Consider the following 24,526-nt stretch of genomic DNA (forward strand, 5'->3'; position numbering starts at 1 on the left):
ATCTATTTGCGAACAGCAGGTATCAGCCAAAGTGAAAGGGCTTTTCTGAGCCACCCAAGTCTCCAAGTTTAAACAAACAAACAAACAACCCCCCAAAACCCCAGAGAGCCTCAGGTTTTCCTCACCTCATACTTCAACACTTTGTAGTTCAGTTACTCTAAATGCTACAAGTCAGCCTCCCCATAAGGTAGCTCCTGATGCACAGAGACTGCTGGAACCACCACTGACGCAGGACCCCCCGGCCAACAGCAGTCAGCGGGCGAGGATGGACACTGCAGCATACGCAGATGGAGCTGGCAGCAGGCGGTTGGGGTGGTCTGATTTCCTGCTGTGCTGTAGAATGCAGGGCTTTCAATACTGCTGGTTTTCATCAACCTCCATATGGAAAACACGCTGCAGGACAGCTGGTCTGAAAAAAACCATGCCCTGAGGGGTTCAAGAGCTGCTCCATTTAGGTCCAGTTATGTAAACTGGTGTTGTTTAATAATGGATGTTTTAACCAGTGATGGATGCTGAAATGATAGGGAAGACTCTTCTGAAGACAGCATATGTGCGGAGTTGTGCATTGCCCAGAACTGCTTCTCATTTCCATACATTCAAGTACTTAAGCTAAAATAGTTTTTTAACTTCTGTTATAGTTGTGTTGATCTTGAGTGGTATTTGTTCACTGGGCAGCAGAGACTCACCGCAGAGCAGAGAGAGAGTGCTAATGACACTCCCAGGCTGCTGGCCAGCGTGGAAGCGAAGGTTGGCCTGACACTAGAGTGCAGGAGCCCGGCCATGCAGCGGAGGCTGACAGCTTTACGGGAAGAGATGTAGCAGCCTTAAACAACCTACTCAGTACATACTGCATGTGACATGTAGGGTAGTCCGAGTGGTATTTAATCCATAGTTCCTCAGTTGTGAGGTGGTTATAAAGCGGCTTTGTTGAAGGAAGCTATTTAAAAGGTGGCCTGTAAGAAGGCATAAACAACATCGCTTTTTCTTTGAGTGCATGCATAGTAAAGCGACGCTCTGGGATTACAATCAGGACTAAGCGGGGACACAAAAGTTTCAGTGACGCTACCTCAAACCTGCGCCTCTCGAGGGGCGGCTGAGAGGCGCTGCCCGCCCCGCCCCGCCCCGCCCCGCCCCGCCCCTCACGCGGCTGCAGACACTGCGGGGGCAGCGGGCGCGCAGCAGCCCAAGTATAGCCGCTGTCGCCGCCGGGCCAATCAGGGGAAGGCGCCTCTCCGCCCGGCCCCGCCCCCCCCCCCCACTCCGCAGCCGTCCCGTGACCGCGCCGCCGGCCCCCGCGCTCCGATAGGCGGCCGGGCAGGGCCGGGCTGCGGCGACGCGGCGCGGGTGGCAGCCGGCGAGGAGAGCGGGGCCCGGGATGGCGCGCAGCGGGCGGGCGCTCGGCAGGGCTCTGACAGGGAGGCTCGCCGCCGCGCCGCCGCCCCGAGCGGCTGCTGTCAGGTAGGCGGGCGGGGCTGGGCCTGCCCCGGGGAGCGGCGGGCGCACCAGGGCGGCAGCCTCGACCGCCGGTGCTCCCGACGCGGCCGGGGAAACGGAGCGGAGTGAGGAGAGAGCGCCGCTGAGGCGGTGCCGCTGCGCGGGGCGGTCCGCCGGCAGAGCCGTACCGCTGCGCAGCTCTCGTCCCCGTAGCGCGGGGCGGCTGCGACAGCCGGGCGGGGTGTGCCTCGCGGGGCCGTGCCCCGGGAAGGGAAGGAGCCAGTCGCGGCGGCGGAGAACGCCGTGTGGAAGCCGTAGAGAGCGGTGAAAGGCTCGGCCGTGCGCGTTGCGCTGGCGGCGCTGCCCGTTCGTGCGTTAAACGTGAAGCGGTGCCATCCTCCCAAACACGGGGACAACGTGCAGAGAAACGGAGCTGGCTTTCGTGCTGCCCGCGCCACGCAGCCGCTGCTGTAGCTGTTCCCTTGCAGCGGTACGGTCTGTCAGCTTCCTATGACCGTATCTCGCACTGCGTACCCTTCACGTTCCGTTTACATCCTTACGATGTATTCGCAGTGTTAAAATAGTCCTGCTAAGTGAACCAGCCGTTTTTAAACAACTTTTTAGAAATGATACAGTTCTCAATGGAGGGCAAGAGCAATTACCGAGAGGTGCATTCAGCGTGAAGAAATTCAGTAGCTGTGAAAAATAACCCCCAAATACATGCTGCTGCTGGGAAGGCACTGAGTGACCACGGGGCAGCGCAGCAGTGGGAGCGGTGCCTGCATCCTGGGAGGCACTTGGCTTTGCTTTGGAGGCCTCCGCCAGGCTCACAGAAACATACAGGACAGCCCACTGCAGCTCACGCTTCTGCATTTTCCTGAAGAAGTAAGCTTCTCTGGACAGGGGCCAAGCCCAGCACCTTCTGGTGGAGTCCGTTCTTCAGATACAATCTAGAGAAGCAGGTAGTCTCACCAGTTTAGTTAACATAATAACCTCTCGTAACCCCTCCTTCCTTGAAAGGCAATGTAGCTAAAGGACGTTATCTTACAGCAGCTAGTATTTGCAGGGTGTTTTTCAGGCCTGTGCTGAAATGCGTGCAGATAAAATTCTAAGAGACAGTGCGCTAGCATAGCTTGACAGTAAAAAACCAACTCCTAGAAGACACCTGCCAGCTGGTTGGGACTGTGTGCTATAGGTAGCTCCAGATGGAGAAAAGAATTCAGATGAGACCTCTGAAATGAGGTCTGGTCTAAAGGTGTGAGCTCTTTCTTTGAGTCTGGTTGAGGCTGTGGGGTTACTGGCACCTTTCCATTATTTGCGTTGAAGCCACGACTTTCCTTAACAGTCCTGTCCAGTCTGAAGTGGAAAAAAACAGACTGTGTCCGTCCCTTGAGACACAATTCCAAATGTATGCAGAGCTTACTGTTGAAAGACTTTTTAAGTAGACTTGTTCTCTTCATTTCACCACTGTGTTGCTGTTCCACCTTACGTCCTCTCTTTTCAGCTGCGGTGATTACAGGCTGTGGTGTCAATCATCTTGCTTCATCTCACAGTTGCTCATTTATTTCTTAAAGAAGTCTGTACAGATAATTTCTAATGAGCTGATGGGGGATATTTATTTCCCTCTAAACTCAAGCCAGTTTATTATTTTCCTTTCGTCAAGTACAGAGACCATACAGACTAACGTGGTCAGTCTAGGGTAATTACTGCATTTTTTTTAAATTGAAAGTTACGCTGATTTTTAAAGAGCATGTTAATAATAATTTCAACTATTTAAAATCGGTAACTGTAATTTGCTGAATGACTTTGGTGGTTAGGAAAAAACTGCATCATCACTGCTCACTGTGTTAAAGAAACAACAAATGAGTTTTCTACTAAGCATGCAAAGTTGGTTCAATTTTTGACTTAGTGGATCCAGAAGTACAGTCCTGATTGTTTAATGAGACAGAAAAAGACCTTGGTTGTGCTTTAGTTTACATACGTAGAACTGCTGACTGCAAACAGTGACATTTTTAACTCCCTGGTGACAAAACCCATAACTTTCGAGTTAACATTTACACCTGAACCGGCTCAATCTGGGCAAAAGTGGTAATTTAGCATGACACCTATTAACTACAGTGAGTATTTGTTAGGCTTTAGTGTAAATGCTCACAAACAGAAAACTGAGATGGAATCTCAGAACTACTAGCACTTCTTAAAGATAACTTGTTCAGTTTAGTTTACGAAAACGCTGCATCCACCGTTTTGCGTGATATTTTCAAGACAAGAAAATGTTCAGTGGTGGGGATGCAATGCAGTTTCAGAAAGCACTTCCAAAACAAAACCTTCCTTTTAAGAGAAGGAAGGCAGCAGAGGGTTTACTGTTGTATCTGCAAGCACAACCTCAGTGTGATCTAAAAGAGTAAAGTACAGCAGGGTATCCCTTGATTTTGCTGGTAAGAAATTATATTCTGCAAATGTGAGTGCACAAGTCTTGTACAAGAACTCAGGCTGCCACAAAGCCAGTGTTTAATGGGGCCTTTGTTATTTTACTCTGGCAGCTACTTGTCTCGTGACTGGGAGCTATTTTTAGTTTCTACTAAAGACAAAAAAAAACACCTCGTGTTTTGAATAGATTGCAAACTGTTACAAACTTTTGTTTTCCCATGTAAATTGGACATTTTCTGGAACGTTACAAAACAGACTATGCCATCTCACCTGTTGTGATCTGTGTTGCTGATAAGACAGACATCTAAAAGCACTCTCACTGTTGCAGGCACTTGGCTTCCTGTGGCATTCTGATGACCAGGATTTCTCCTTTGCAAGTCCCTGTGCTGAGCCATACCTTCTCAAGAAGTTTCTTCAACATTGCTGCACCGCTAGTAAATAAAAGAAAAGAATACTCTGAAAGAAGAATTATAGGGTATGTACAGAAATGTGAAAAGAGACCTTACGTGCTCATGGATTTTGTGTTTGCTGTGATGAATCAGAAACACTGGAAAGCCAAAGGCTGCATCCCTGAAGATGCATGGCCCTGAGACTGTGCCCAGCTAATGACTAGAAATAATTTTTGACATCCGGAACTTGTAGAGATCAGGCTGTTCAAGTCTGAAATTCATTACTAAAAATCGATGAACCCAAAATACCGACTCCTTTGAAAGAAAAAGCAGAAATAATCTTTTTATTCCACACCAAAACAAAAACAGCCCCAAAAGGGAAGCATACATCGCTCATCTGGTGAAATGGGGATATACCAAAGGGTGTGAAAACTGAATTTTTTCCCATTTCTTGCAAATATGTGCTAATGTTACACTTAGGTTTTTGTTGTGCTTCTCACTTGAGATTTTGTTCTCTCTTCAAAAGAAGGAAAATAACTAATTGTGGGATGAAGAAACATGGGCACACAGAAAAAGACTTTGGAATCCAGTTTGCCTTAACGCTTGTGGAAAACTTCTCATTAACTTAATGAGATTGGGATCTGTTCCCAGTCTCCAGTCTGCAATAGTATGATTTGTGCATTAAGTTTAATTTTTTTGATGATACTTAACATTCATTTACATAGTAATTCTCGAGCTGCAACAGATTGTGCATAGTTGTTTAAAAGGAGCCTTTGTCCAATAATACTCACTGTTTTTCCAGTGAATGTATTTTTTTAACCAACTTGTTTTGGGAGCTAAGTAAGGAATGTAGCATTCCTCTCTTTAAACCTTCTAAAACGCAGACCCCTAGTTTCTTTCATCCTGTGAAATGTCAGATCTACCTGAATGATAGCACACCATGCTGGAAAAATTTCTTTTTCTATTTGAAATCTAAGCATGCTTCCCCAGTATTGTAGAAAGTAGCAGGCCCAATGGTCACTAACCTTACAGCTGGATGTCATTTGTTTTGCTTCTTTGTGCAAAGGCTTTCACCAGTTTATGACCTTGTTTTCTCTTAATAGCAGACCTGCATGTTTAATTTTCAAAAATAACAGTAGTGTTTTCTGGTATCTGCACGTTCACCTTCAAAACTTTGTGCCATAAATAATATCTTTGAACCTTTTAATACTTGAATTCACAGTAACAACAGCATGTAATTGTAACGTTCATATTTCTATTCCAGTTATTCTATGCAAGAAATGTATGAAGTCGTTGCTGTTGTGGAGAACTACAAGCTCTTTGTGCCTTGGTGTAAAAAGTCAGATGTGTTATCGAAGCGCACTGGGTACTGCAAAGCACAGCTAGAAATAGGCTTCCCTCCTGTAGTAGAACGGTACACATCGGTTGTTACCCTGGTGAGACCACATCTAGTTAAGGTAACTTACTCTTCTTCTTAGCTGTTGCTTTCCATAACTTGTGTGTCAGAAGTTCGAATATTGCTTCCTGTGGTGAAGGACTGGTGTTTTTTTTTTTTTTAAAAACTTCAGGTTACCCGGGGACAATTTGAATCTGATTTTAAAACATAGGCTGCCAAATAGGGGGAAAATGCTTTTTAGTTTGTTTTTGCTGGAGAAAAAGGCAGCCATTCATGAAGATAGCCAATTCTTGTTTATTTTTGTTATATATCAAGCCTATCTAAATGAAAAATTAATACAGACTTCAAAGTTATCTGACAACTGTTGCTTCTGATATCTTAGCAAAATCTATTTTTCTTCTGATAACTTTCTACTTAAGACTTCTTAAGTAGTTAGGAAGAGGATCTGCTGAAGTGCCCTGGTTATTCAGTACATTATGAGAACATGAGTTGTATTAAAGTCAATTTCTTAAAATTAATTTGTTCAGCAATTGTGTATCTTCTCCTTTCAGCTTTTCAAGGGTAATAATTAAAGGAGAAATTTTAAATGAGGTCAAGATCTTCCAACTGCTCGTCTGCCTCACAAGTTCGGCTCTGTTAGGAACAGCCCAAACCCGATCCATAAAAGCTGCCTTTCCTTTCGTGTGGCAATTTTCATCATCTTTCAGAATAATCAGGGGAATGACAACAGTTGGTTACTATTCAAGATACCTGTTTGGACATCCTATTTTACTGTTCTTTTCTAGGCTTCCTCTTATGGGACACTGCTCAAAACAGAAATGGGTTTCTTAAGTACAGGGGGGACATGAATTGGAAAGAGAACAAGCAAAGTACTTTTATTCAAGGTACTTATTAATTTTGGAAAGAAAAATCTTTCTTGTGTTTATAAGAAAGTTGAACAATTGCAATAGAAAAATCTGCATTTTACATGCTGCTTTCCCTTTCTGCTCTTCCCTGACAAGAGGTTTTTTTTTTTTTTCTTTCGCAGATAGATATCAAGTTGGCTTACAAACTCTTTTTCACTCTTATTCTGTCAAAAGAAAAGTTCCCATCTCAGAAAAGACCAAGAAATTAGTGACAACAGCTTCCTTAAATTTAATAAATTCCTTAAAAAATTCCTTAAAATAAAAAAGAAAATCAAGCTGGTAGCAGCAGCTCTTGCTGCTGAGGGAAGAGTCGGGTGAGTTTTGCTGCTTGTAAGGTTGGGAGCAAGGGGCACATGCTGGCACTTTTCCCATGCTTCCTGCCCTTCTGTCAGCAACAGGCTTGAAGAGCTCAGCTCACTTCTGTCTGCCCTTCTCTCTATTCCTCCCCATTCTGTTGTAGAAGCAGTGAGGCACAGTATCGCTATACTGGGCAGAAAAAATGAGATACTTTTGTGTACCCGATAAGCCTTTCAGGTGGCTTGGCTTATGGTTTTGAAGTAGGACTGTATAGAAGGACTCAGAACACTGACTAAATGTGTCTTGCTGGTAACAGAGCCAAGATATCAGCTAATTATGAACTTGAGTGTATACAGTCTTACTGACTTTGGGGAAGTTCTCGATGACAATAGTGTCTTATGACAAAGGATTTTTTGAGTTTATTTTCAGTTGGGATTATTTTGATGCTAAACATTCCTACAGCACAAGATGACAAGTCTACACATTAGTATATAAAGCATTCTATACATGTAATTAAAAGAAGTACATGGACAAAACCAGTAAATATCCACATCCTTTGGTGAAAACAGTGTTATTCCAAAATTTTGGCAATAGAGCACTAACATTACCATGGTGTGGGATGCAGTGGGCAAGAGATCTGTTTTATGACTCAATACAAAAATCCTTGCCATACCTTGCAAGGGTTTCAGTTATTTTGCTGTAAGTGGCACTGGACAAATGGGACCTCTCACTGGCTGCACACTATTAAGAACAATTTTTAGCTATGCTGTGACCCTCACAGTCTAACAGAACGCAAATGCATACTTCAGTAATACTGATTTGTCCCTCATATAGCAGCCTAACTGCAGCTTGACTTTTTAAACTTTCTTTTAGGCATCCTGCACCGATGGAAAGCTATTTAATCACTTGGAAACAGTATGGCGCTTCAGCCCAGGTATCCCTGCCTATCCAAGGACGTGTACATTGGATTTTGCAGTAAGTATTGTAATTACAACTTCCACGTGCTAGAAATGGGGCATAAAAATATTGCTCGATTGCATTTAAGAAAAAAAAAAAGTAGGTGGTACTGTTCTCCCCCTGCCCTCCCTCCCACCCACCCACACTGAAACTGAGTTAATTGTTGTGAACTTTACCACGTGGAAACTACTACACAGTTCTTTAGAGACAGCAGCTCTCTTTGAGATGTCCACACGTAATGAAACAGCCTAGGGACTGGTATCTCTCACCTTAACATGCTCTATGTGTTACAGTTTTACATAAGCAAATACAGAGGGAGAAATAATAAACACATTCATGGACTTTGCTATTTCCTTCGATTAGTTTACAACTAAAGTACTCTTGTAATCAGAAAGCAGATAACCTCCCATCTATCCTGTTTGGCCTACAAGTTTTGCCAGTTTAATTTCCCAACTTTTAGTTTTACTATTTCATGTATTTTAAATCCTACACTACCTATAATACTGCCATAACAGTTCTTTAGAGAAATGCTGCCTTTCTGTTTTAGGACATCAGAGGAATGGCCTGATGCTGCTGGCCTATACTGGAAGACTCTGCTTTGAAAAATTTCTTCTGTAAATAGGAAAAAGAGCTTTTAGAGTGTTTGTAAACTGGCACTTTCTTGTGTTAATAACTTTCACCTTATTGTTGTATTGCACTTCAGCAGTTCAGAAATTAACCTATAGGCACATGAAAATTTATTTCTCATGGGATTTACTAACCATGTTTGCATGTTATTTGCTCATGGTTTAAGCTTTTCCAGGCCAATAAGTGCCAGTTCCTGCTACTGACTAGTAATTAACTTGAGAAAACTTGAATTAAGCAATTGCATAAACCCTGTTTTCTAAGTACTGGGTTTGTGTGGAAAGTTATTTTCCCATTCAAAGCCATGTTTTGACACTTCAGGTTGACAATTGCAAAAGTGTTAGCAAAGAGGGATGCCTGAACCTGGGAGTTGTTGAAGTGAATAACCGTTCCATCATCTTTTATCATGTTTACCTCCTCAATGCCAGCAATGTTATTTACTGCCAGTTTTTTGAGTGAACTCTGAAGTTTTTTGTCATCAGCTGTTGCTGTTCTGTGCACCACCTTCTTCTTTCTGCGAGCTGTTCCCTTTCCTCCTATTTGGACCTGAGCTTGAAGCTTGGCTAGTTTTTCTTGATTCATAGTGTTGTGTCTGAGTCTGGCGGCCCCTCCGCAGCCCAACACGCGGTGAGAAAAAGATCACGCGGCATTTGCAGGACAACCAGGGGATCAGGCCTAGCCAGCATGGGTTTGTGAAGGGCAAGTTCTGCTTGACCAACCTGATCTCCTTCTATGATCGAGTGACCCGTCTGGTGGATGAGGGAAAGGCTGTTGATGTGGTCTACCTAGACTTCAGCAAAGCCTTTGACACTGTCTCCCACAGTATTCTCTTGGAGAAGCTGGCAGCCCGTGGCTTGGACAGGTACACCCTTTGCTGGGTAAGGAGCTGGCTGGAGGGCCGTGCCCAGAGAGTGGTGGTGAATGGAGTTAAATCCAGCTGGCGACCAGTCATGAGTGGTGTTCCCCAGGGGTCGGTGCTGGGGCCTGTCCTCTTCAATATCTTTATTGATGACCTGGATGAGGGCATTGAGAGCACCCTCAGTAAGTTTGCAGACGACACCAAGCTGGCAGGAAGTGTCAATCTGCCTGGGGGCAGAGAGGCCCTGCAGAGAGATCTGGACAGGCTGGATCTCTGGGCTGAAGCCAACGGGATGAGGTTCAACAAGACCAAGTGCCGGGTCCTGCACTTTGGCCGCAACAACCCCAGGCAACGCTACAGGCTTGGGGCAGAGTGGCTCGAAAGTTGTATGGAGGAAAAGGACCTAGGGGTATTAGTCGACGCTCGGCTGAGCATGAGCCAGCAGTGTGCCCAGGTGGCCAAGAAGGCCAATGGCATCCTGGCTTGTATCAGAAATAGTGTTGCCAGTAGGAGTAGGGAAGTCACTGTCCCTCTGTACTCAGCCCTAGTGAGGCCCCACCTCGAGTACTGTGTCCAGTTTTGGGCCCCTCACTGCAAAAAAGACATTGAGGCCCTGGAGCGTGTTCAGAGGAGGGCGATGAAGCTGGTGAGGGGTCTGGAGCACAGGCCTTATGAGGAGTGGCTGAGGGAGCTGGGATTGTTCAGTCTGGAGAAGAGGAGGCTCAGGGGAGACCTCATCGCTCTCTATAACTACCTGAAGGGAGGTTGTAGTGAGCTGGGGTCGGACTCTTCTCTCTTGCAACTAGTGACAGGACGAGGGGGAATGGCTTCAAGTTGCGCCAGGGGAGATTTAGGCTGGACATGAGGAAACACTACTTTTCTGAAAGAGTGGTCAGGCGCTGGAATGGGCTGCCCAGGGAAGTGGTGGAGTCACCGTCCCTGGGGGTGTTCAAGAAACGTTTAGATATAGCATTGGGAGATATAGTTTAGTGGGGTTGGTGGTGGTAGGTGGATGGTTGGACTAGGTGATCTTGTAGGTCTTTTCCATCCTAGCTCATTCTAAGACAGATTTTCTAAGACAATTTCGGTTAGGGTCAAAACTGGACTTAAAATGGACATTTTCATCTTCTTAAAGAAATGCTATTAATACTTTATGTTGCTTATGCCATTTGAGGTAACAGAGGCAAATACAGCCAGGTGAGCAGGGGGTTGCCTCACAACAGTAAGTACTTCATGATTCCAACCCTTGCTCAATTGCAGCTTGCTGTGTGACATAGCCTCTGGGCCTAAGCAGATGGCGATGATAAACATTTCACAACGAACTTCTCAAAACATACCGTGTAACTGAGGGAGAGAGAAGATTCAAGAGTGCTAGCTAGCTTTAGAAAGTTTTAAGTTTTGCTTATGCTGGCTCCCCCAGCCTGATAGTACATTGTGTGTATGCTGAACTTTAGTAAGACATTATTTTGAGATGTTTCAGCTCTTAAGTGATTTGGTATATAGATTTAAGCACAACAGATTATGAAGGTTGCAGATGGCAAATATATACCATACCTCAAAGTTCTTACATAGCTCCTGAACATGATGAAATGCTCATGATCCCTGCTTTGCAGAACTCTGCATGCTCTGAGGCCTCTCAGACTTTCAAAAGGCATATTAATTTTACTGATGCTTGAGATCAAACAAATGCAAATGAAGCTACTCCTGGCTTACAGTCCCTGTAGTTAAATTACTTCCATATTACTATTTCTGCTGTTAATATGCATTACTCATAAACCATTTAAGAGAATACATATTTGCTTCACTTAAAATTTCATCTGCTAATTTCTCAGTTCTGACAGAAGTACTTAAATCACAGTCCAGAAAACATGCAGGCTTTTTTTAAGAAGTGCAAAAGAGCAATCTATGTCTTTTCCTGACAATTTTGTAAAAATTTCTGGAAGCTGCAGAACTAAACCCAATAACGTAGCCTTAAGGGGAATGTTCTTGAACTGGACTGAGGGCCAGCACAACACAAAGTGTATTTGAAGGCTGGCAGACATAAAAGAGACCTTGCTGTTGTTATCACATTTTCTTTTGGGGGGTCGAGACAGAAAACAAACTTGTGTGTTCATGCCATAACTGCTAACTTCTACTGTAGCTTCAGCGTAATGAGAGATTCAGTAGCTAAAAGGGGAATGTAAGCAAGTTTGAGTGCCGCAAGAAGGCACAAGGATTTGGTATGAACGACTTGCCCAGTACGTTTGTGCTCCAAAACTGACTGCCTGGCTCAGGACAGCAAAGGTACAGAGTAGGTGTCGAGGAAGGAGACAGAGCAGACAAAAGCAAATTTTTAGCTTTAGTTAGTACAGAAGTCTTGTTTGAGCATACAGTTAACTATGTCTACATAGATGGATAAACAGTGTTGATACCTAATAGGTAACTACTTCAAGGTGCCTTTTAAACCCTTTTGAGTTTGCTTCAGCTTACCTGTACATCTGCTGTCCTGCCACGTGGGATTTTCTTCAAACTTTTGTCACTCAAAGGAATTCTGCATGCAAAGTAAAGAAGTTATTATTGTTGGTTGGAAGTTTCTCCATTATCTCAAATCTTCTGCTTATGTTTTGTGATGCTTCATTTAAGAAAGATACAGTTGGACTGGAAAAATGGAAATGATACATAAGAGAACCAAGAAAATGATTATACTAATTGAAAAGCCTAGGGAAACAGTCCTCTGACCAAAGAATAAGGCTTTTCTTCGTGTACGCACTCATCATCCAGTTTTAACTGTTCTTTCTTCTACCACTTACTTGTAGCTTAACTGAAGATTTTTAAGGTATTTCAAACAGCATTTTACCACAGTGTGACAAAAATATCTTCTCTGTTTAAACAGATTTCTTTTGAATTTCGTTCACTTCTACACTCGCAACTTGCTACACTGTTTTTTGATGAAGTGGTAAAGCAGATGGTTGCTGCCTTTGAAAGAAGAGCATCCAAACTCCATGGCCCTGAAACAAGCATACCTCGGGAGCTAATGCTTCATGAAGTTCATCAAACGTAACAGGGAAAATTTCAACATCCTCCACCATAAACATTTTTTTTGTACACCCCATTTGTACAAGTGGTATTATGCTCCTTTTGGGGCACCTATTTCATATCTGAGCTTTGTGTGTATTTTCTACTGTACAAAACACGCACATGTTCAGCTGAATGTATGTATTCTATTCAAGCTACTATCAAGTGCAATTCAGAGTATTATCAGTAACAATCATTAGCATGTAATGTAATGCAAGGTAACTCAGGCTACCATTTATTAATCTGCTAAACTGTTTCTGTAATCAGTTCTTCTGCCTTATCCAAGCTAGTCTTTTTTCGGTGTTGTAATATATTAACTCAAGTTTTAGCTATTAGTAGTGCGAATGTTACTTACCAGCATCAACTCGCTCAACTCTTGCTGAGTTGAAGGGAAATTCTGACATTTTAGGTTTAGGAGTACACAACGCTTGTCCAACATCAACTACTATGTGCTTTTGATCCTAGTGGCTGACAAGGGTTAAATCAGGCGTCTCCGGCTGCTGTTGAATTCTGACCAGCAACTGCTATAGAAAAAAAAATAAAGCAGCCTTACCACTGAGTTTTCAAAGAGGCACATGTAACAGTGTACAGCAGTTTCAGCTATATCCAATATCTTTGCTTGCTCGGCTCCAGGCACTGCTGCGTTTGGCAATCTGAACTTACCTACTTGCCACTGTTTCACTGTTAGGCATTGTAATTAGGTTATGCTAGATATACCTCATCTAATGCAAACACAGTTCTCAGTTCTAAAGAGTAAATATTATTTCAGTGAGAACTAGGGCACAGATACACTCCCTTCTGTGCCACATTGCTGTCCTTTGGAAGGAGGGAACGGGTTGTCCTCCCCTTTGCAACGTAAAGACACCTAAGGCCAACTGTCATTTAATGACACACAACAGAGAACAAAATTTTACTTATCTCAGTACTGTTGTACCTTTTACTTATTGGTGCAGTGCAGTGGTACAGGCTGTCTTGATTAAACTGAGTTTCACTAATTATTTTCACTAATTCTATTCCTTACATTAATACTCTAAAGACACGAGCATAGGTTAGAACAATTTCACATCCTGTCTATGCAGTTTCTCAAATTACAGAATTTCATGACTGAAACTAGATGAAGTTTCAGGTCAAGCGTGTATCCCAGCTGAAGTTAGTCAGCTCCTCCAAAGCCTCTGCCATCCATGCAATTACTACAGAATAGGTGGCAAGATATCACATAACGTAGGAACATACATTTCAGGACAAAGGACAACCCTGGAGCAGTCGTGGGCATCTTAAAACACTTCACCAGAAAGACTAATTGAAATTTCACACCTCTGTGAAAGACAGTTCTTAGTAGTGCTAGGCAGCTGGGGAAAGTGACAGCTGGATTAAGAAGTCAGTTTTAAGGCACCTAGGGTGTTGTAAAGGAAATTTTATGTTTTGAAACAATGAAAGAAAAAATCAGGTTTGTGAACACCATCGCTCTGAAGTATTTGGAAAATTGCAGGTGGAAAGCAGGCAGGAAAGATGTTATACAGCAGTGCTACTAGCTGCACTGGGATAAAGAAAAAGAGTAGGTGGCATACGAAGCTGGCTTTAAGGGCAAAACGTCACCTAGTGTGGTCAATGTAACATCCAGAGAGCTGGAAGACTACAACTCTCAAACCAAGGAGGCAACTACATACTACATTTGAGCAGGAGTACTGTTTAAGAAACTCAACTCTTAGCAAAGAAAACTTACCTGTTTCATACCCTCAGGGCACTCTCCCTCCTCCCACAGCACTGTGAGAAGTTGTCTGTTCCAGCATGTAAAACAAGCAGTACGGAAAAGGCAAAATAAAGTCAATGCACGTGCCTTATTTTCATAGCACTGTTTAATATTAATTTCAAAAGAACTGTTTGTCAGTTCAGCTTAGATATTTCTTACCAGAATTAACGTAACTTCTACTTCAGAGAAACATTCTAGACAGGGGAATGCTTCCTGGAGAGAAATGCCTTGTAGGGTTAAGTGTCAGAGTTCTAGTAAATCTTAGAAGTGGGCTATCAAGTTTATCCCAGAACTATGGCTTTTGTGTACAGAGGAAAAAGGTGATACATATCAGTACTCTTGAGCAGTTTGTTTTATTACATGAAGGTCACATAAGAGTGTATTTGTCTACTTTGTACACAGTTGTCTAGTCTTACGCACAGTGGCTTCCAAGTTCCTCCTAGTTCTGGCAAGCACCAATAAATTCTGAAACAGAATATCGAGTGCCTTAATTAAGTTGAAATCAGAACCTTGGTAGATGGATCTTGCACTCAGTTATCAGGAATGTACAAATGTCTTTATTCAAAAAATACAAAATAAATTATCTGTAGGCATGGACAATGACTGTAAACAATTACACGTGTGTTAAATGAAATCCAGTAACTGATGGTTACAGTGATTCTTTTAAACACCAGCCTCACTTCAGTCACTATCCATCCTCTCACACTGACATCTGAAGTTTTTAAGTCAGAACTGTCAGTCTTAAACAGCACAGTTCATGATGCATCAATATCCCAGGAATTAGAACATGCCACCTCCCATTCCTCCACCCATCCCACCCATTCCTCCCATTGCTGGCTCTTTTTCCTCTTTCGGAACTTCAGTCACTACTGCTTCTGCAGTTGATAAGAGAGAAGCAACACCTGCAGCGTCCATCAGAGCGGTTCTCACAACCTGAAGACAGGAAAGAAAGAACTTAGTACCCGTTCAGCATGCTGTGCAGTGGGAGGAAGGAAAGCTAGGGCTGGTTTTGGTTACCTTCGTTGGGTCTATGATTCCTTTTTCTACCATATTTACAAAGTCCCCAAGCATTGCATCGTAGCCAACTTCTGATGGACTCTGCAGTATTTTTTCAACTATTAAAGATCCTTCAACACCTGCATTCTTTGCAATAGTCATTGCTGGAATTTTCAGTGTTCTCTTTATTATTTCAATGCCTGTAATAAAAAGGATCTTTAGAATTACATATTACATATGCTGCAATTACCAAGACATGCATTCAAAAAGAGAAAACTAGCAGAACAAGAAGTTAAGCTATTTTTCTTAGTTCAGAGGGGCCTGTGGGGGGAACTTGTAATCTGTCAACAAATCACTGCAAGAAATTTGCCCATTTTAGTTTTACTTGCACAAAACCTACTAAGGAATATTGTTATCATAGCAAGTCTTTTTGGAACACAGTACAAACCCATCCTCCATTTGCTTTGCCAAAATGTTTTAAGCATTCTTGGAATTCATGCACATTTGCAACAGTTAACTAATTCAATTCTTCCCTTAGTGGCTTTTCAATTTTCAGAGGATGCTGCTGCTTTATTGTTTTTCACACCCAATTTAGAGATGCAATGAAAGCTCTTTCCCCCTGTAAAGGAGAAACGTCAGGCCAAAGGGCATTGCCTTACCAAAGGAATATGAGGTTCAAGTAACTGAATACTCACTGAAGTCAATTTATTTAATCCCAGGAAGCCCTGAGACAAAAAAGTAAGTCCATTCTCAGCACTTCCAGACAAACATTTGAGTAATTTACTTACCAATTTTCTGATCTTCGTTGGCTGGTTTTAAAGCGTCTAATGCTGGAATGCAGCGAAGCAGTGCACATCCCCCACCTGGAACAATGCCCTCCTCTACAGCAGCACGGGTCGCATTCAGGGCATCGGTAACTCTGTCCTTCTTCTCATTTACTTCAACATCACTTGTGCCGCCAACCTAAAAGCAAGCCATAGTCACGGTCTGGAATGAGGAGCCCATCTAGGTAGGTAAGCCTGCCATGGGACTGCTGCCACAAAATTAAACAGTTCTTAACGCCAAGGTCTAGCATTGTATTAACCCGAAGTCCTTATCTGAATCAGCTGGTAAGATTATCAAACAAGCAAATAGTAACTCACATCAGCAATAAGTGTCTGGTACCACCACTTTCCTGTGTTACTCTGACACAGTCCAAGTACAAGCTGCCCTATTGGGTACCGGCTACACTTCCACCCCTAAGAACACTATAGAGCTGTTTCCATGCCCCTGCATACCTCCCACCAGATCCAAAGGAAAAACTGATGGCCTCACAAGTTACTAACACAGCACGTTAAGGTACAGCTGCAGTGCATGTGCTGCTGGTTCTAGAAATAACTCCATTATAATTTATGTGCCATCTCCTGTCTTGGGAAATGACTAAAGAAGATATTAGTGAAAGATGGATCTCAAAAATTAGTTTATTCTAAGTTTTACGCCAAAGAATTTCAATTTCTCACCTTCAATACTGCTACTCCATCAGACAGTTTGGCCAATCGTTCATTCAGTTTCTCTTTTTCATATTCACTTGTGGTAACTTCTAGCTGTTCAATAATTTCTTGAATACGTTTTTCAATTTGAGCCTTCTCACCCTTCCCCTTTAGAAGCATGGTGTCATCTTTTGTCACAATGACCTCTCCAACTTTTCCAAAGTCATGAGGCTGAATATCTTCTACATTTAGGCTCAAACCCTCCTCTCCAAACACCTGAACACACGACAAGTATAGTTGGAACTCACAGCTTCTCCATATATGAAATCAGTATTTAAAAAAGACAGATGAACACACACATACAGCAGCCTAACAGTACATAATCACCATACTATCACATTGAAGTGCAAAGAAACTCCTCCCTTCCCCTCACAGACTAGGCATCAGGCATCTCACAAATCAGATTCCACTGAATAAGGAACTACAACCTTTTAGTTCGGGACTGATTCATTTAACTCATTAATTTAATGTGGCTGGAAACTGTAATTGTGTTACAGATTCATCCTTGTACTTCCAGAAGTTATGAATACTTGCAATAAACTACCTGTAGTAGAGGCTGTTGTTTTTGTTACTTTGTGCTTCATTTGGCGTAAACATCTACTTCAATAACCAGCTTTGGATCTCAATATCATGCTGTGATTTTGAAGCGTGTATTAAAAAGCATTTATTAACTGACAGTAATGAGAACATCAACTATTCTAAAACTGAGATAGTAAAACAAAACCTTTCTATAAGGTGAAGTAACTGAATTATCTAGTCTATTCCAAACATTTAGAACAATTATATTCATCTTAATTCAAGCTGTAAGAAGGCAGATATACTTGGCTATTTCTCTCAAGAAGCATCTTTGACATTTCTCCTCTAAGAGCCTAAATCCTGCAAGGAAATTCTGTGTCCAACTTCACCCAGTTATAGCAACCTACTACTCTAGTCAGAGCTGTATGACACAGGAATTGTCACTATACTTGTTCAAGCATTAGTTACTGTTACCCTTTTGAAAGAACAAGAAACAGCCTGCCGTGCAGCAAACAGAAGCCATGAACCTAAAATTAAATTCTTTACCTCCCTGAAGAGCACTAGTGCTTCTTAGAGCAAGAAGCTAATTAGAATATCATTACTTACAGCACCACCTGTAGCAATTGCCATATCCTTAAGCTGGTTTTTCCTGTTGTCACCAAAACCAGGTGCTTTTACAGCAACAACCTGAAGACCAACCTTGAGTCTGAAGAAAATAAGTGAGAGAGCAACATTTCAAATGTGTTCATACAGCAAATCTAATTGCTATAAACCAAATTTCAGAACAAATCTTAACAGTAAAGCAACAGAGACCTTCAACAACTGAGCTGATATTGCTTGAACAGGTGGCTAGGAAACCACTGCAATTCAGCCCAAGCAGTATCAAGCATGGCTATGCCTAAGAGCTGTTGCTTCTAGTACTGGAAAAATTCAAATACATGCCTTCCTTTGTATTCCTTTTAAAGAATGAAAATGAAGAAAGAAAAAAAAAGTAGTATTTATTGTTCCAAAGCCCTGAAAATATGAATTTTAAACCTTACCTGTTCAAGACTAGAGTGCTGAGAGCTTCTCCATCAACATCCTCAGCAATAATGACCAAAGGTTTGCGGTGACTATTGGCAATTTCAAGAGCCGGAACTATGGACTGTACACTGGAAATCTTCTTTTCACTGATTAAAACGTAAGCATCCTGGAATTCACATTTCTGCCCTACAGAAACAACATGCACTGCCTGAGCAATCTCATTATAAAAGAATATCAAGCATTCTGTAAGTCTCAGCACACAGCTTGGGAGCTGCTATTGTATTTTTCAACTCCATTAGCAACTAAAACAAACAAAAAAAACCCCTTACAAATAGTCAGAAACAAACACCCCTCTCCTCCTCCTAAAAAAAAAAAACACAAAAAACCCAGCGTTTTCTTCTAAGACTTCCAATTCTGCGTTATCTGGAGTGCTGCAGGGCCAGCTTAATGGTTACAATACACTGTTCTTACTCAGCAAAAAAGTATAAAAAGAAAAGGAAAAAAAGAACTTTTAAGTTTTTGCCATGTCTCCGATGGAGAAGGACCCCAGCATCCTATTGCCATGGTATGTAGCTTAACAAAGCCTGTATAAGACACATCATTATTCTTAAACTGGGAGAGCCATTAAGGTACCTGACACGCATTTTTGTTAACTCACCTTTGGCTGTATTAATAAAATATGGAGAGATGTAGCCTCTGTCAAATTTCATACCTTCAATGATTTCTAACTCATCATTTAGAGTTTTTCCATCCTGTTTAGATGCAAGAAAGTCTTATTAAAGATCTCTTATTTACAAGTACACTACGCACAACAGAATGAAAAACTGCAGCATGCGTGTGCTTCATGTGGTTTGTCTCAAAGGAAAAGAATTCTAAGAATTGAGTGATGTGACCCTTATCTAAAAGGGGTGGGAATGGAGGAATTGTGGAAGGTACCGCATGTGAGCAGCTACGTCCCACGTCACAAAAGCCAACTCCAACTTGGAAAAACAGACATTTTGCTCTTGGTTCATACGCTAACTCTCACCTTGACAGTGATTACACCCTTCCGTCCAACCTTTTTCATGGCATCAGAAATTATATTGCCAATTTCCTGATCCCCATTTGCTGATATTGTGGCAACCTGAAACAGCAAAATGCCTAAACTCATTTCACAGTACACACATTTTTTTCCTTACTGTAAACAAACAAAATAATCATTTTCAATTCTAACATATCTTGACAACGCAGAACGACTGACAGCAGCTCATCCACACCAGAACTACAGTACAATAGCTAGTGGCTTTGGGGGCAGCTCAAGCACTGGGCCATATCCTACACACTGGGTTCATGCAGCACACACATTTGAATCTGTAGCCACAGAAGGGAACAAGCCATAAAGCCCAGCACGCCTGGAGCGGGACACCCAGCAAGGCATACACCTCAACCTGAACGTCCCACGGCTGATATGTAACAAACAATCCTGGAAGTCTGCCATCACCAAACTCACAAATACATTTTTGCTTTCTTCAGTTCTTCCCAAATAAGGGCATTTACATTTTATGATCATTTTTTGAAAACAATCCTGATGAAAAAAACTGCCTACTTCTGAACCAACATCTAACTGAAGACAGAATACTGGGCATTTCAAATAACTCATGAATGTATTACCATGGAGATCATTCAATGAGATTTATTCCAAATCTTAACACGTAAAGACAAATACTCAGTTATCGTGTATCCACAACCTACCACCAGCAAACCTGACTTCACAAAACTTTCTGAAGTAAAACTATGCGGGCTTTTTTTTTTGGTTGTTTTTGGTGTTTTTTTTTTTTTTTTACCTGTGCAATTTCTTCTGGAGTTGTAACTGGTTTAGACAGCTTCTTCAGTTCAGCTGTAACAGCATCAACTGCAAGCATCACCCCTAAAGATGAATTAAATACTTGTGAGTGAACAAAACAAGGTATATAGTACAGGAGAAAAAAACAATGTCGTTTCAAACCCAAGAATCCCACAAAAGTCCAAAAATGCATCAACTTTGCAGGTTCAGAAACAAGTGACTGGCTGTTCTACCTCTGCACTGTCATCTTTATACTAGTAATCTTGGTTTTTGAGTTAGCATGACATACCTTCACTCATCATCAAAAATATTTTACGTGACTCCAACAAGTTTATATACTAATCAGATATGAATTAAAATGGATTTTAGAGTTCGCCTATATCAAATTAACCAATTTTCTGTTTTGTAGGCAACTACTTGCTTAGAGAAAAGAAAGATTCACTCAGAATATATCACAGCAGCAGCAAGTAGATTCTGAATGCATCACTCCTCAAGTAAAGTTTTATCTGGTTCTTCAACAAAAGGCAACTTACTGTGGAAGCCAGCCAAATTTACGACACGAAGAGCAAAAACATAGCAATTTAATATTAAAAACATTGAAAAAAAATTACCCCTCCTGATTTCCACTGGATTAGCTCCTTTGCTGATCTTCTCAAAGCCTTCTTTGGCAATAGCACGCGCAAGTACTGTTGCAGTAGTGGTACCATCTCCTGCCTCTTCATTTGTATTATTGGCAACATCTTGAACTAACCTGGCTCCAATATTTTTGTATTTGTCTTTTAAGTCGATTGCCTTTGCCACTGTCACACCATCTTTTGTCACTTTGGGACTCCCCCAGCTTTGTTCAATAATAACTGTTCTTCCCTAGGGTAACAAACAACAAACATTAAATAAAAGCCAGGTAACCCACAGCATGTCACTATAACAGCTCCACTGCAAATGAAAACCCTTTGTGAAGTACCAACTTGCGCTTCAAAACCTGTCCTTCAAATCACAATAAAAAGCACATGATTGAAAATCAGTAATAGAAACCTTGATTGTTTGCACATTTTGAAAAAAAGAAGTTACAAATCTTATTACTGATGACTATATGGAACAGAAAACACTTAATGAATTCGTGTTCACGCGTTGCATTAATTTCACAAAAACTGCCGGCACTTGCTTTAACTAGAAAGCAGGACTACCCGAACTAAAATACTTAGTTGATACGGAAAATTATGGACCATATAGGGCACACAGGGCTGATGCATCCTCTCACAGAGGTCCCCAGCTTGAACAGCTTGTATAGCTGCCCCAATCAATCATGCTCCAGAATTTCGGCTGGAGAGAGCAGAAATGCAGGCAACCACATCTAAAGCACTGCTGCCCTGAATCTCTTCAGCTATGGTGACAGCTGGAGCAGCTGGAGGTGGGGAAGGGAGCCCAAACACCCACCTCACTGCTGCCACTGCCAGCCAGTCCTGCACAAGCCCCCTCGGCTGGCCCGTCGGGCCCAGCTTGGTGCCGAGCACGCTGCTCCTGCTGAGACATTCCTGTAGCTGACTGCGTGCCAGCATGACTTCAGCTCTGAGCTGAGGCTGGCTCGCAAGCCCAGCTGTCCAAGGACTCGGATACAGCATGCTGCCACTTCAGCGCACTGTGCTCCCCGCTTGTGCAGCGCCCACTCGCATCTGCCTCAATGATTTAACTATGGACTGCTGCTGTGCAAGAGGCTACGTGGCTTCTGAAGTACAACTAGCTCTGGAAACTGCAAAAAAGAAATGTAACGCTTCAGTTACCAGCTCTGAGCACGTGAGAGAACCTGTACGTTGCTACTTCTGTGCTGTAAAACAATTATGTCAAGTTAATATTTAACACAACTTCTTACTGTTACTTCATTCAACCTGCGCTGTTACTAAATCTAAAGGCTCAAGAAAAAAAAAATCCGTCTGTTGGGATTCTGATACTGATAAGGTCTTCTGCATATGGTCCCCTCCTTGCTTTGCTCCATTTCGATCTCTGTTTTGACCTGGCCTTATTCTAGATCGGTTTGGTAGTTAGGAGAGTAGTGAGGCAAGGTTTACTTATATCCCACCACATTAAACAGCTTACACTCAACACTAGAATGCTGTGATACTGAATAAAGAAAACACACCTGCACTTTGAGTGGTCCTGCATATGAAGAATTACAGTGACAAAGCAATGGGCCTGTTAGCAGCGATATCAAAAGATTGTGCAACACTGGAAACCATGCTTCTTTAAATATGGAAGAGTGCAAAAGGGAAGTTTCCTCATGACTATGGTATTTCTTAAAAACGCTGGAAGCTGAATCAGGTATTACAGCAAAATCTCTAAATCTCTTCAAGTACCTGGAGAACAGCTGATGCACTGAGAACAATGGAACAAGAATTCCATGAGGTTGCAGTAAGTTGCATCAGGAACTGCCCTTTAACCAGCAAATTAAAACCATGCTCAGACATTCACAACAAAGCCCAAACCCTAACCAAGAGTTAAATCAGCTGATTACAGTGCAGCCTAATTCTTTTGGGAGAGCTGTCCTTATGGAAAGCAGCCAGAGATTGCTGACATCGCTGCTCCTCAACCTTCACCGTGCTCAGTTCATGGCATTTTGGATAAGTGAGCCTCCAAAAATGTGCGAAGGATAAATAATTTCATAGAGGCCAAGCAGCCTTGAAAAGATCATCCATGCATATGCAGTTACTGTACATTTTGAACCTCCAACATTTATTTAATTTAGCCTATGTTAGTTTAAAATATCCTTCCCTTTTCAAGGTTATACTTGGAGCTAACATATTAAATCTTTCAGAAATCCAAACAGTGAATTTATTAGAAGTCCCACCTGTCTTCTGAGTTGCAAGGACCTCACCTGCAGGATGGAATGCAACTGTGACTACTATGAGTACGCTATTCCTACCAAGAAACAAAAGTGATTCAATCTAATTACTCAGCATCAGGAGCTGCGCAATGGCAGCCTTCAGCTCACCTACCACTCCAGCAATGCTGGACAGCAGTAAAAATCACATCTGAAATCCCAGGGAAATCACTATGGGTATATGACTTGGAACAGACATTACTACAGATTTAAACAGTGCCTCTTTCTTAAGATGGAACCTTATTTCATGTTGTATCACTGTGCAGAACACAGCACCCCATTTTTTGAAAGGCCTAAAGATTACAGATGATCGTAAACTGTATTTTGCTCCATAAGCAATGGATGCCACTGCCACGGATTTTCCCATAAGGTTGTTGCATTTAGGAGTTGGCCGAAAGCTCAGCATTATGCTTCTACTGCTTTCACCTTGTTACTGCTGTGAGATAAAGAGATACAAAGCTGTAATTTGCACTTCATATAAATAAGTGCTAATTTAACTATTCCCTTTGCAAGGACAGTTAATTATCTACTACGCCGATAAAAACTGCGAATCGAGCCATTCAAGCTCAACACACCGACGTCCCCTTGGACTCATTTACTTCCCAGTGCCGAAAGGAATGCACGGTGCCCCTCACAGGGGGCAGGTCCATCTTCCTTTGTGCCCACAGGAAGCTGACTGAGAACATGGCTGCCCGCAGCCCGTCCTTGCCACTGCAGCTCTGTTATAGGCAGACGCATGCAAGTAACGGGACTCCACATCGAAAAATGTGACCTACTGCTGCGTTTCCAAAAAGAGCAAAGCGCGTACACAAAATAAGCACATTTTGCCGTTACCTTTGGCCCCATGGTGACAGCTACAGCATCTGCCAGCAGATCCACTCCCTGCAGCATGAGGGCTCGGGCGTCCGCCCCGAACTTCACATCTTTCGCGTACGCCCGCGTGAGGTGCGGGGCGAGCGCTCTGGACACCGGCCTGATCTGGCGGAGTACTGCAGGCAAACGGAGCATGTCTAAAGGATTAAAATCGGTATTAAGTTCCGACAGAATAAAAGGCACGGAGGGGCCGCCCGCAGGCCGGGCGCAGCGGCCACATGTCCCGTCCCGGCAGGACGCGCGCCGCAAGGTCAGAGCCGCTCGCCCCCTGCCGCCCGCCCGGCCGCGCTGCAGCCGCCCCAGACCGCGCGGGCATCGCCCCGGGGCCGTGAGGGGCCGTAGCGGGGCTCGCCCCCAACGCTGGGCCGCACGCCGAATGCGGAGGCAGGGCCCGCACGTAACGCGCACGACGAAGGCTCGGCCTCTCCACGGCCAGAGCGCGGCGTTCCCCTCGGCACCGTAGCGGGCACCGTGAGGAGAGCGGGCCGCTCCCTGGCTCGAGGCACGGCTCACCTGCGGGTTGCAGGAGGCACCTCCGCCGTCCGGTCCGCTCCGAGCGCGCGGCACGCAGGTCTGCACGCAGGGGCGGGAAGCGCGCGGCACTCACTCACTCGACCCCGCCCCCCACGGGGCAGACACCCATGCGGGGAGCGGTGCGGCCGGACCCCGGAACCTGCATAGCCTCTCCGGCCCGCCCGTGGAGGGAGGAGAGATGCGGGGAGTACGATGCACTCTGCGCGTGCGCAGGGCGCGCCAGGCATAAGCCACCCAGGTTCCGGGGCCCGCCAATTCCAGAACCTTCT

General features: G+C 43.3%; 2 protein-coding genes and 1 pseudogene across 4 annotated transcripts in view; 1 reads left to right on the forward strand and 2 right to left on the reverse strand.

Moving 5' to 3' along the window:
- Positions 1–12,670, forward strand: part of COQ10B (coenzyme Q10B) — a 16,984-nt gene extending 4,314 nt beyond the window's left edge. Inside the window, exons 1-5 of one of the 3 annotated variants that reach the window (XM_021398073.1) lie at positions 1,305–1,458; positions 4,190–4,336; positions 5,515–5,707; positions 7,722–7,823; positions 12,161–12,670. In XM_021398073.1, coding sequence (XP_021253748.1) covers positions 1,376–1,458; positions 4,190–4,336; positions 5,515–5,707; positions 7,722–7,823; positions 12,161–12,328 — 693 coding nt within the window. In that variant the 5' untranslated portion in view covers positions 1,305–1,375 and the 3' untranslated portion in view covers positions 12,329–12,670. Of the gene's footprint in view, positions 1–1,304; positions 1,459–1,570; positions 2,397–4,189; positions 4,337–5,514; positions 5,708–7,721; positions 7,824–12,160 lie in introns of those variants that run through there. The other 2 variants (XM_021398074.1, XM_021398075.1) reach the window with 2 other exon arrangements.
- On the reverse strand, positions 8,354–9,186 carry LOC110399422 (annotated as a pseudogene).
- HSPD1 (heat shock protein family D (Hsp60) member 1) lies at positions 14,427–24,396 on the reverse strand. The gene is made up of 12 exons (XM_021398057.1): positions 24,237–24,396; positions 23,685–23,860; positions 20,590–20,842; positions 19,980–20,062; positions 19,184–19,279; positions 18,815–18,908; positions 18,174–18,342; positions 17,740–17,839; positions 16,588–16,833; positions 15,877–16,051; positions 15,110–15,288; positions 14,427–15,025 (listed from the first exon to the last, which is right to left on the reverse strand). Exons 2-12 carry the CDS (start codon positions 23,856–23,858, stop codon positions 14,873–14,875), a joined length of 1,722 nt encoding a protein of 573 aa, XP_021253732.1. The 5' UTR covers positions 23,859–23,860; positions 24,237–24,396; the 3' UTR covers positions 14,427–14,872.

The sequence above is a fragment of the Numida meleagris genome, chromosome 5 (genome assembly GCF_002078875.1).
Source record: "Numida meleagris isolate 19003 breed g44 Domestic line chromosome 5, NumMel1.0, whole genome shotgun sequence".
Classification (NCBI taxonomy): Eukaryota; Metazoa; Chordata; class Aves; order Galliformes; family Numididae; genus Numida; species Numida meleagris.

Bases quoted from the DNA above. Each gene is read 5' to 3' on its own strand.
- HSPD1 (XM_021398057.1), bottom strand. From the start codon at position 23,858: ATGCTCCGTTTGCCTGCAGTACTCCGCCAGATCAGGCCGGTGTCCAGA. The intron at 18,909-19,183 runs GTGAGAGTTAGC...GCATCTAAACAG, and splicing joins AGGGTGTAATCACTGTCAAG to GATGGAAAAACTCTAAATGA. The intron at 17,840-18,173 runs GTAAGGTTTAAA...TATTTTCTTCAG, and splicing joins AGCACTCTAGTCTTGAACAG to ACTCAAGGTTGGTCTTCAGG.